This window comes from Rhodamnia argentea, chromosome 3 (assembly GCF_020921035.1).
Source record: "Rhodamnia argentea isolate NSW1041297 chromosome 3, ASM2092103v1, whole genome shotgun sequence".
Taxonomy (NCBI): domain Eukaryota; kingdom Viridiplantae; phylum Streptophyta; class Magnoliopsida; order Myrtales; family Myrtaceae; genus Rhodamnia; species Rhodamnia argentea.
Window position 1 is genome coordinate 2,496,719 of NC_063152.1, and position 12,683 is coordinate 2,509,401.

Below are 12,683 nucleotides of genomic sequence, written 5' to 3' on the forward strand. Positions count from 1 at the left end.
TGCTATGTGCACCCAGTATACTAGAGTTGCCTCAAGAACGAAGGCTATGATACCAAGTCGGGAACCCTATTTATAGGCTTTATTACATGACTATCTAAGGTAAAAATGTAAACATAATACCAAATGTAATCAATCAAGGATATATAGTATCAAAGGAGGTATATGCACAATCATGATAGATGTGTAGAATCAAATAGGTATCCTCACATGGCTAACATGAGGCCAAAACAGTTCTTGATTACGATACCGACGCTACCAATTCTTTGAATAATCTTTCATCCACGTTCCTAAGTTTCAACAAAGACGTTTTATATAATCGCCATGGTAAGACTCCAGTTCATATCCTAAAGATGTCCTACTATTATATGCATTGATAATAGGCCCCGGTATTTTTCTTTTTGATAACGAGCTCCATTAGTCTTACGGCACTTTTGAAAATTTTTCGCACCGCGTTGCCTTATTAAAAGGTGCACCATCTTTTTCTCATTTTTGCTCCGGAGCATTGTCTGTGCGCTTGTGGTGCGAGAAACGTGTTTTGCGGTTCCTTGTCCGAACGCGAAATTGCGTCTCGTGTTTTGCGGGGGAACATGCCGATTGAAAAAAATTGATTGCCCATGAACATGCACGAGGAAACTTCCATGGATTTAGGGATCTCCTCCGGTTAAGGAGAGGACGTCGTGGGAGCAGCATCAATTTAAGGAAAGTGTCTGCATGCCTCAAATCGTACGCGTTCGGTTTCGTTCGTGGAACGTTCTTTTCGTCGGATCACCGGCGGAAGCGGATCTTTGAAGAGGGAGATGTTTTCAGATGCAATGTGAGGCGTTTCCATCCTCCCAAACTGATAATCATGCGTTGAAGTTCATAGACTTGGAAGAAAACGAGAAGATATACAATATTTATACTCGGTTCGCTTCACGGAAAATGTGATGCTCTTGAAAAACGTTTTCTAGGAAAACAATAGTATTTTTCGAGAAAATGACAATATTTTTAGTATATGGCTGAAACATGAAAACGAATTGGAAAATATTTTCCGTCGGCTGTTATGAAAAATCGGATTTGATTTTCCTCCGTGCACTCTTTTAATATAGTTTTTTTCTTTTAAAAAAATCAAGAATTTTAATTATTTCTTGTTTTTCTCTTTTCTCTTTTCTTCTTAATTTTTGTCCCTTCTTCTTCAACCGATCGTAGGTGAGCTCGAGCACGCTTGAGGTCGGTCGGCAGCAACCCGCCAAAGAAGAAGGAAAATGAAAAATGAAAAACCAATTAAATAAAAAAAATAAAAAATACAATAAAAAATAGAATTGATAATAATTAAAAATAAGAACGGAGCCTGTATGTGATGATTCACTCGGATGGATCGTCGATGCTGCGCAATCGGGAGTTTATTAATGTTTCTACGGGCGACGCGTAGAGGCCGTGACGCTCGGTCTTTATTTGTTTCCATTTTTTTATTTTTCCGTTGAACTTTAGGATTTTATCACAATCTAAAAAAATCATGAAAAAAATAATAAACTGTTAGCGGATGTCCGTGTCAAATGTGTATATTAAAATATATATATCCGGGCACGACTTTTAAGGTTTGCCGACGTGGCATCTCGAGGTTCATCTTCGAAGCATTAATCATGAGGATAACGCAAATTTCGTTTCCTTTGATCTTTATTGGTGAGTCGGTGTCTGTCCTTTCATGGCTTGAGTTTCTAGGGTCGCTTTCTTTAGGCGCTCTTCATAATTGTCACACACCATTATTTGTACCAAAAATTTCACGTTTCGGAAATAGTTTGGACCCAAGCAGTGCTAGGCATTTCATATAAGATCATATATCCTCAACGTGCGTGGGGCGAAAAATAGGAAATCGAAGTTTCTCCTGATAGATTTAGAGAAGTAGACAATGAAATGATTCATTTACAATTAGACATAAGCCTGATATAGATATACATACAATGAACGGTATAAGTGTAAATAGATATATTAAAGGAAAAGCCATATTTCTAATATATACAATGTATCTGACATCTTTCATGAAAGCACATCGCAATCCGATACTTATTTAAGAATAAGTTGGACATTTCCGGAATCTTATACGAGACATGATTCGCTCCGGCCTCTCACGGCCCCACTTCTTGCCTTACAATCACTCGAAAATAACATCTTTTAACGCGTGTAAAGCAATGTCAAACACCAGGACCCTCACTATTTCTGACCATGTTTTTGTTGAAAAAAGCTGTGATGGAATCATCACATGCTGTCCAAGGCCTGTAGGGGGTACTACATTTCATTATTGTGAAAGAAAGTTTGACCACATGCATCTCGTCCAATCACCTAGATCCTAGCTATTAATTACAAAAAAGCGGTAGATGGATGTGCAACTCGCAAAACAAATAGTACTTCACACCGCCCAAAACCCTAGCCAAACAACGATTCCCACCCGCGTGATTGTCCTATCGAATCATGCAGTCAACTGCTGGAACATAATATTTCTAGGGGCTGTTGTGATAAGACTCTGATGTGGATCCACTTCGTTTGGATTGTCAAGAGCAAGATCGGAAGAGAGATTTCGTGCACGCGTTCTGCTTCGCGAAGGGTTGGAAACAAGCTTCGTCTACAACATATACGTCCGTAGAGAATTGGTACAAGTAGCCATGACCATTATTTCCGCCCGTTTGAAAAACAATCGAATTTGCTTTTGCAATTCCAAGAAAAATAAAATGAAACCAAATTAAGGTTGCGCGCTTGACAGCGCCTACCCCACTGGCTTCCTTACTGCTCAAAGTTGACAGAACCGGTAGGACCCGCCCGCTCTCTTTGCCGTGTGCCTTTTGGCAAAGCATGTTTTTCTCTTATGCTGCTTCTTCTTCTTCTTTTTTGAAAAAAGGAAATTTTCTCTGCTGAACCGAATGTCTCTTCGTTTCTGGCTCGGCAAGAATGACAACCATTCTATTTCCGGGATCTATTTCTGGCTAGAAATATATTTTTCTATTTTTATTCCATGGACGAGTTTCTAAGCAGATACGCGTTTGATAAGGACACAAACAAAAAGTCGTTTAATAACAGCATAAATTTTCTATTTGCCCGTCAACGAAACCAATTGAGGCAAAGGGCCAACGGGAAATGGGGATCGGAGACCGGCGGCAGACGAACGGCGACTGACGGGCGATGACGGGTGGCCAGCAGACGACAATCGCGAGAAGGCAAGTGAGAGTTGGAGACCGGCGGGGGACAATCGGCAGACGGCGATCGACGATTAGTGGAAGGCAAACGGCGAATGGCAGATGGCGAACCTCGACTGGCATTCGGGATGCGAGAGAGAGGGAGTTAGCAATGAAAAGAATTATTAATCTTATTTATGTTCTAGAAAAAGAAAAGTAGAAAAATTCTACCTTTTATTTCTGTTCCAAATCTATTTTTGGGCAAAAAATTTGTCATAGAAATAAAAACTGAAATTGTGTTACCAAACAAAATTCTATTCTAATAATGTTCTCCTGAACAGTAAAATAGAAAGATAAGGAAATAAAACTGGATGTTATGCGCGTCTGGTGGCTCTATTTACCCCAGTATCATGGGACTGGTCGACCTGTGTCCAAGAAGAAGAACATGGGAGGAGGCCGTGAAAACTTCTTTTGCGAGCAATCCTCCACGAAAACGTTGACGCCTATTGTCTCAGGAAAAAACAAAACAGGAATCGGTAACGAGCCTCGCAGCAGTTAAAGAGTGCGTAAAGAAATGATATTTTTTGTTAGTTTCTCTCTCTTTCTTGCCGGAACGACTAAGTCAAGGCAAGAGAAAGTTTATCAGCTCGGTGCCTCTGCGGTGCTCTTCATCCAATCTTCTCCTTCTTCTTCGTGGAAACACGGGAAAAATGAGCACGAGCCTTGGACAGACAAATGCTAAGTTTGTTTTCTTTCTTTGTTTCTTTAATTTTAATGTGCTGTGATGTCATAGAACACGTGTTTTGGTGGGTAATACGACGACGTCGTTTTCATGTGGGGGCACACAGGAGAGCATCTAGACAGAGATCACCAAACACTGGAAGAAGTCTCCTATAAAAAGCTCCCCCTTCAACGGAAAGTGAAGGTCACAAGAAGAAAGAGACCGAGCACAGCACAAGTCTTCCTTTTTTGGTGCTGGTTCAAGTGATTGGTACAAGCTCAATTCTGTCTTGTTGAGAGAGGAAGAGATGATGGGCAGATTTCTAGGGTTAGGGTTCACTCTGACCCTGCTCTTTAGCATGGCTCAAGGCAAAGTCCTCCTCTATGAATTCTTGGTGAGTAGGAACATCTCCTTCTTGAGCTCTTTAAGTGTGTTTCCTTCTTGGGCCATACAGACCATTTTGAGACCATAGTTCATACATGATATCCTGTTAGTGTATTCAACTCAAGATCCTCCATCTTTCAACAATGATCTTCACATCTAGATCTTCAGCTAACTAATGCTTGAGGCCAAGTATTGGAGCATTCATATACCAAGCTACATTCAAATATCTACAGTTGCATAATTTATTTACTTATTCTTTTGGGATGTGGTTTCCGGCCCCATTTGGAGTCTTTTATTCACAAAGAAAGTCCAGGTCCAAGAGTCATAGGATGCTTTTTGTTGCAGGTGAAGGAGACACCTATTGAGATGTTGTGTGAGACGAACCGGACCGTGTTGACCGTGAATGGCATGTTTCCGGGGCCGGAGATCCGTGCTCACAAGGGTGACACCGTCTACATTAACGTCACCAACATAGGACCTTATGGACTCACCATTCACTGGTAAAAGAAAAACAGAAAACCGCCCCTCATCGACTCCCACCCTCCCCTCCCCTCCCCTCCCCTCCCCCCCTCCCTCCGTCCTAATATTGTATGCACGTGCAGGCACGGAGTGAGACAAATAAGGTATCCCTGGTCTGACGGCCCAGAATACATCACGCAGTGCCCAATCCCTACGAACTCAAGCTTCCTTCAGAAAATCGTACTCACCGAAGAAGAAGGCACTTTGTGGTGGCACGCTCACAGCGACTGGACACGTGCCACTATACATGGCCCTATAATCATTTTGCCAGTCAACGACACCGGTTACCCTTACAGCTTTGACGTACAACACACAATTGTGATCGGTATTCTACTTTCATCCAACTTAAATGACAGAAATAAGTTTGTATTGCTTTTCTTAACAAATTGTAATTTGGCATGATGCAGCTGAATGGTATGCGAGAGATACGAAGGAAATAATAGACGAGGCTCTTGCTTCCGGAGGCGATCCAGACTTGTCCGTGGCCTATACCATCAATGGTCAACCAGGAGACAGTTACACATGCTCTAATGGTACTAATTCTAGACTTGAGTGTGAGATGAACTGTTAACATTGAAAAGAAAAGGTCTTATTCAAGGATAATGAAATACAGCAATTTTACTCTATGTTAGTAGAATAGATCTTGCGAAGTTATTATTCCTTAAAACTTATTAATGATGACTGATTTACCGAGTAATTTCAAGATCTCCATCAATCCTCTTTAATATGTTGTGTTTTTTTGTCTTTCTGAGGTTCGGCGTACAATATAACGGTTGTGGAAGGACAAACGTATCTCCTTCGGATCATCCACTCTGGGTTGAATGAAGAGATGTTCTTCGGCATAGCCGACCACAATATCACTGTGGTCGGAATGGACGGAGCTTATTTGAAGCCGCTCAATACCAACTTCCTCATGATAACTCCGGGCCAAACGATGGACGTTTTGGTCACCGCTAACCAAACCCCTGGTCGCTACTACATGGTATTCAGTCCATTCGTGGACACTGATGCCCCATCCAACGAGAACGTCACGAGGGGGATATTCCAATACAATGGCAGTTATAACCATGCGGAGACTCCCGTGTTACCCGAGCTTCCTGGTTTTACCAACAAGAGCGACGCCGGAAACTTCACTATCCAGTTGAAGAGTTTGAACAGCGAAGAACATCCGTCCACCGTTCCGACCAACATAACTAGGAACATTACAATCACAGTGTCCGTGAATCAGCAGCCATGTCCTGCTAATCAAACATGTACCGGTCCAGATGGCGAAATGCATTCGGCAAGCTTGAACAACATAAGTTTTTGGGCTCCGTCGATTAGCATTCTCCAAGCATACTACAAGTACGTAAATCGCTCAACCAACAAATCTCGATCCTATTTGTTTAGATTGAATATCTTTCTCAAACCAATAGAGTTGATTCAGGTTTAAATATTCTCCAAATCAAACCAATTTAACCAGTTAAAACCTTCATTGTCTTAAAGCGATAGCATAAATAACATCTAAATGTCTCTGCAACAATATGTTTTTGGTGTGTGCAGCAATCTAAAAGGAGTCTACAACGAAACTTTTCCAGATAAACCTCCTTTCGTGTTCGACTACACGGGGAATGTTTCGGCCTTAGGGGAAGCTGCCAACGTGAGTACCGAAGTGTTGATGATTAACTATAACGAGGAGGTCGAAATAAGATTTCAGGGGACCAATTTCGGAGCAGCGGAGAATCACCCCATGCATTTGCACGGCTATAGCTTTTATGTCGTCGGAATGGGCGATGGAAACTTTAGCGACTCCTATATATCAGACTATAATACGGAAGATCCGCCTTACGTCAACACCGTCGGACTCCCCAAAAACGGGTGGACAGCGATCAGATTCAAAGCCGATAATCCAGGTACTACGATATATTATCATGCATCTACCATTTCAGCACTAGTTTTGCATGAACTTGGTCTTGTACATGAATGCATAATTGACAGATTAGTTTTTTTCGGGTGCTTGTAGGAGTGTGGTTCATGCACTGTCACTTAGAACGCCATGCGAGCTGGGGAATGGACACAGTCCTCGTCGTCAGAGATGGGAAGGAAAAGCATCAGAAGGTGTATCCGCCGCCCAAGGACATGCCTCCTTGTTTCGTGCCTTGATCAGAATGTTGTGTCCTTCGAGTTCATGGCTAGGACGAAAGGCAATTGATATCCCAATGGAAATAAATCATCAGTATTGTGTATCGTGTTTTGCAACTCTGCATCATTCTAATATGTTTCGATTGTTTCGATAAAAAAAAAAAAAATAAAGCTTTGATTGTAACGTGTTTCGTCATGTGAGAAGTTCCTGTACGATTCAAAATAATATATCCTTTTGTCCGCCAAGTGATTTGAAAGTGTATTGTACATTTAAGGTTTCTCACTATTGTGTGACCAAGTTGTGAATAATTTACTATATTCTTACTTTATAAGAGGGTGGCAAAAAAGTTATCGCAAATTGGTGGGGGAGTGGTTGAAAAGATACCCACAAAGAAGACTAATTATTTGCAGGCTCGTACTTTTTTGTTAAAATTTTAAGTTTTTTACTTTTATTTTTAGATGTGATGCCTGGTGGGCGCCAAATGTTTAAAAAATAAAGAAGTCACTTCGACATTTTCCGTCATCCAAATTGAACGGAATTAAAGAAAGAACTTGTTTATATCAATTTGACAAATTCTATGATTTGATTGTATTTTTTTAAAAATTTTAGAACTCAATTGTATTTTTACGATAAGTTTTAGGACTTTTATCCATTTATCTCTTAAATTTAATTAAATCGGTTCTCTTGATGTATATTAACCACAAGGTCAATTACACTTGCAGTAAAGCCATGCGTTCATTCGAGTGGATCGAATATAGTGAAGATGCAACTATGGTTGTTATTTAAATGGTTTACTGATCATATTCCAACGAGGCAAAATTTTCATGTTTCGCAAGTCAAGTCCAGCATGAGGTTTGTTATGATCCTCTTTAATCGATTTATTGATTTTGCTCTTGCATAGCATTTCACATGGAAAAATTGTCCAAAAAGTCATGACATATTACATATCTTAAAACATTTTAATTTTGCCAATTAAATCATAAACATTTTCACGTTTTGTCAATTGAGTCTTTTCAATCAATTATGGCTAGATACCGCTGACGTAAGTACCGGTTGTTCTACTTGACAAGATCGGCGCCGACGTTGATAATTTTTAATAATAGTTATAATTTTTTATTTCTTTTAAAAAAATTTCTTTTCTTTGTTTTTTTTTTTTTAAGTGGCCAATTGCGAGCAAGGGTCTCAGCTTTCGCTTAGCCTTATCCAGATCTAAGCAAGGCTTCGTCTCCAACGGCCGGTGATCCTAAAAATTGTTTTGAAATAAAAGAAAATGTACAGGAATTACGTTAGATTTATCTAGCGTAATCATATCCCATATCCACGAAATCTCTTGCTCACAGAAGTAGGGTATGCTTGGTTCAGCATTTGAGGAAATGCATATTCCTTTAACCTAAAGGGCTTGGGGAAATGCATTGGATAACTCATTTTGTTGTATATTTTGTAAGGCAATATTGAAGTGGAAAAGACAAAGAGATGGCATTCGCGGCCTCAAGCAGTCCCCAACCAGCATCGCCTAGGGTTGTGGAACTTGCGACGAGGGTCACCTTTGGTTGGGGCCCTTTGCGAAGGTCGTGCTATGTTGCCTGTGTTCATCCAACTCCTCCATTTATGAACTCGATATCTGCAGAGATTAATGGTCAGCACGACCCTAGATGAGGTGACGCTGAGGTCATGCCACCTCAAGTAGCCCCCAGCGGGGGCCACGCGACTCAAGTGAGGGCACCCTAGGGTCGCGATCCCTCGCGGAGGTCGCAGGACGCCGTTAGTGTCCATTCAACTCCACCTCCACGAACTCCATATTTGTAAAGAAAATAAACAGTCACAAGGGTAAAATCGAAATATGAATTTATTTGTGGGGATAATTTGGGAAGAAAAGAATTCATTTATCTTTATGACCTGCCTTCTGAAAATGCTTCAAGTTCAAGGCAAGCCTTCACCAGACTTAGGCTTTCAACTTTGTCAATATTGGCATTTCTGCAAAGTAGCCAAATTTCTTTTGGCCGTATTCCGTAAAGAAAACTCAAGGTTTAGGTTTAGTCTCAAATCTTCCCTAATTTTTTTTTTTGTCTCATAAAAAATTCTCAACTTTTACTTTAGTCCTAAATCTACCCTCGTTAGTCCTCCGTAAAAAAATCACCGTTAAATCTTCTGACGTGGCAATTCCACGTCAGCACAAAATCCACGTCAGAAGTTGACGTGGAAAACTCCATAGTAATGTCAATGTTTCTTGCTCTAAATATTAGGGGAGTTAGGGCTTGCTTCTTCTTCTTCTTCTTCAATTTGCGCTCAAGGAGAGAATGCGGTCGCTTCCTCCATCAGGTTCACCCGACGAATGAAGCTAAAGCTAGCAAGCTTCTCTGCCTCTCCGCGGGGGAGTTAGGGCTTGCTGTTTCTTCTTCTTCTTGAATTCACGCTCAACCTACTTCGATATATCTCAAACCTTACTGGAAGTCCCTTGGATGAAATTGAATCATTCATTGTACGGTTGGCGGTCAAATCTGCATTAAAGTTTACTTGAGCTAATAGAGGATGCAAAATCGTCACATCATCAAGTCGCATAAGTTTGGTAAATTAAATAGATTACGAGAGGATTTCTTAAGTTAAAATATAATTGTTCACTTAATTTTTATTTTTGTAAATCCAGGGCACATCTTGACATACGTGATCCCGTGAGGATCCATGGAACACTTCGCAAGCTTCGTGAACTTGTCAAATCTAGACTTTGATCAGTACATTGATTAAGACTTAGAGGGTGAGAATTTTTACCGAAAAATTTTTAAGGCAAAGACTGAGGGAGGCAGAGCTGAAGGCTCTATAGCTGCCATGAAAGCGCTACAGCGACTTTAATGTGGCGCTGTAGCACCCGTTTGGGGGGGGGGCCTCGATCGGCAGCCAGACTGCTGAGCAAGGCTCGCTCGGTAGTTAACCAGCCAAGCGACGTTCAAATCGGTATAAAATTTTTTTAACCTATTTTGATAAATTTGTTTTTTTTTTAATCTTATTTTGAAAAAAAGACCGAGGAGAGAGAGGCGAGGCGCGTGAGAGAATTTTTCAAAAAGCAGATGAGAATCATGAGGGAGGAGAGAGAGCGTGCCTGTCGGTGTCTAGCCTACCATGGTAGACTGCAGAGTCTAGTTACAGAAAATTTTATTTTAATAATAAGAAAGAGGATAATATTTTTTTTTTGAAAATTTGCTTTGGCCTCACGACACGTGGCTCCACATGTCTTTTTTTAAATGGCTTGGGAGCACGTGAAGGGGACTTTCGGAGCATCCATTATTTTCTTGATTCAGTGATTTAATTTTCTTTTTATTTTATTATTTATTTTTTTAGATTGACTGGGATCAAATCATGGGAGTTGAAAATTCTCCGTTCTATAAACATAACCATAAAAATAATAGTTCACCTTACATATATAAAATATATATTTAACATAAAACATGTCGTAATGTATTGAAAATCTTACCGTATTACGTGTTACATATCTCTTTTTAATTGATTGGGGAGCACATGAAGCAGACTTTTGAAGCATCCATTATTTTCTCGATCAAGTGATTTAATTTTCTTTTTACTTTATTATTTATTTTTTTAGATTGACTGGGATCAAATCATGGGAGTTGAAAATTCTCTGTTCTATAAACATAACCATAAAAATAATAATTCATCGTGCATATATAAAATATATATTTAATATATAACGTGTCGTAACGTATTGAAAATCTTATCATGTCGCGTGTTGCGCGTATGTATCGATGCTACGTAGTCTACCCGTGATGGTTGCTACTAGGCGGCGGAGGGTGAAATTCGGGAACAGCAGATGTTAGGGGTCAATTGAATGCCTCGCCGATAAGATGCGTAACGTATCGAAAATCTTATTGTGTCACGTGTTGCGTGTCCGTGTCGATGCTACGTAGTCTACCCGTGATGGTTGCTACTAGGCGGCGGAGGTTGAAATTCTGGAATAGCAGATGTTAGGGGTCAATTGAATGCCTCGCTGATGAGATGAAGTGGTTCCTAAAGTCGAAGGCAAAAGTCAAATGGTTAGCAAGGAATGCCTAGATAGAGCTCGACGGATTTCTTAAGTGATGCCTTGAGTGAAAAACCGTGAGCCATTCATTAATTAAGTGTTAATTCAGTGAAGAAGCTCATGAAACCATTTTTTAATACGTGGTTTACTGCATGATGGGAGTAAGAAGCTCATGAATTTTCAATTCAGCTACCATATGAAGGATGCGGAAAAACCTTAATTGACGTTGGTGCTGTCGGAAAGCATTCTCACATCCATGGCATCTTTTAGTAGGGGTCGATTGAAAGGGAGCTGTGTTTTCGATGATGCGGAGCATCTTGGAGCGGTTTTTTCACATCTCTCATTTTCTCTTTTCGCGTTATTCGTTACTAACGTCGGTGAAAGACCTGCTTCAGTTATGTTGATATCTAAATTTTGAATTTTCATTTAATAATCCTTTACATAGAAAAATAGATACTAACCTTAGTCCCTAGCAAAAAAAAAAAAAAATTATTTTGCATATAGCTTTAGGGAATTTGACATGGCTTTAGCTGAATTCGTAAATACTTAGTAATTTTCATATAGTTTTAGAAATTTGCATTACCATAGTATGCATCCGCATTAAATCGGACCGATGGCGGATAGATATGAGCTTAATTCGATTGGACTAGGCCCGTGAAGGAAGCAAGTTCGGTCAGGCACATTGTGCATCACATGGCCGAAATTTACTAGAGGGGAGGGGAGTTTTTTTTAGCTTTAATCGATATGGGTTAAGCCCATGATTAGCAGAAGGCTTTAAGTTTAATTACAAGAAAACCTAATTATGCATTATAAATAGACATTGAGGTCGCATAACCTAGGAGGAGAGAATTGACATTTACTACTGTCCCAGCACAACACATTGAGAGAAGACGATACGTCAGACGGTATACACGCATACATGAGCAGAAAGAGAGAGAGAGAGAGGGGGAGGGAAGTCACGTTGCTGTTACATTACCACATCCTCATTAACGTCGAATCTTCCCGTGCCAAGCTCGTCGACGTCCGGCAAGCTCGCTGCCCATCCAAGCATTCTTGCGCTTCTGTTTCGGCGTTCCAGCGCGCTCGACACTTCACACCCGTCGTCGCATCCCGTGCTTCTCAAAACCGGTGACGAATTGCGCACCCGCGACCGAGTCCAGTGATCCCTCTGCCCTGCGCCGTGACGGCCAGCCGCTGCCTTGCATTCGCCGATTCCTCACCGAGAAAACAACCCTTTTTCGCAGTTCTGTTTGGCAGGATGTTTAAGGCATTGTCAGACATCTAGGAGGCGATAAGATCCGCGCTAGCAACCCAAGCGCCACCGTTACTCGCAAAGTTTGGCCGACAGCACACTGTGAGGCACACCGCCAGGTCCCGCCGTGCCAGTCACTGTCCGTGAGTCCCCCGCCAGTATCCATTCAAATTAGAAAACAATATTTCCAAGCTATAGGTAATTTCACTATCCGTGGCCAAAATTGCTTGGCCCAAATGAGCAACATATCCGTGGCCCATTGTGATAGAAGAGCGAATCAAGTAGGCGACTGGTTAGCTAAGAGTCACCGCTCAAACAACGTTCCCTTACCTTGGATCTCTAGACCTCCTCTATCTTTATGGAATTTACTTTGCTTTGATGCCCCCTCGTTAGGCTTTAATTGCACGAACTTTTAAAGTCTTTATCAATGCAATTTCTTTTCCGACCAAAAAAAAAAAAGAAAAATTGATTAATCTCTTAAGTGATATATTTCAAGGGTATTGATATTATTC

At 40.8% G+C, this 12,683-nt stretch overlaps 1 protein-coding gene across 1 annotated transcript; it reads left to right on the top strand.

Moving 5' to 3' along the window:
- Positions 1-4,107: 4,107 nt before the first annotated feature.
- LOC125312430 (laccase-15-like) lies at positions 4,108-7,018 on the top strand. Its single transcript, XM_030690576.2, has 7 exons — positions 4,108-4,261; positions 4,597-4,751; positions 4,854-5,095; positions 5,178-5,303; positions 5,523-6,114; positions 6,313-6,662; positions 6,773-7,018. Exons 1-7 carry the CDS (start codon positions 4,175-4,177, stop codon positions 6,910-6,912), a joined length of 1,692 nt encoding a protein of 563 aa, XP_030546436.1. The 5' UTR covers positions 4,108-4,174; the 3' UTR covers positions 6,913-7,018.
- Positions 7,019-12,683: the final 5,665 nt, after the last annotated feature.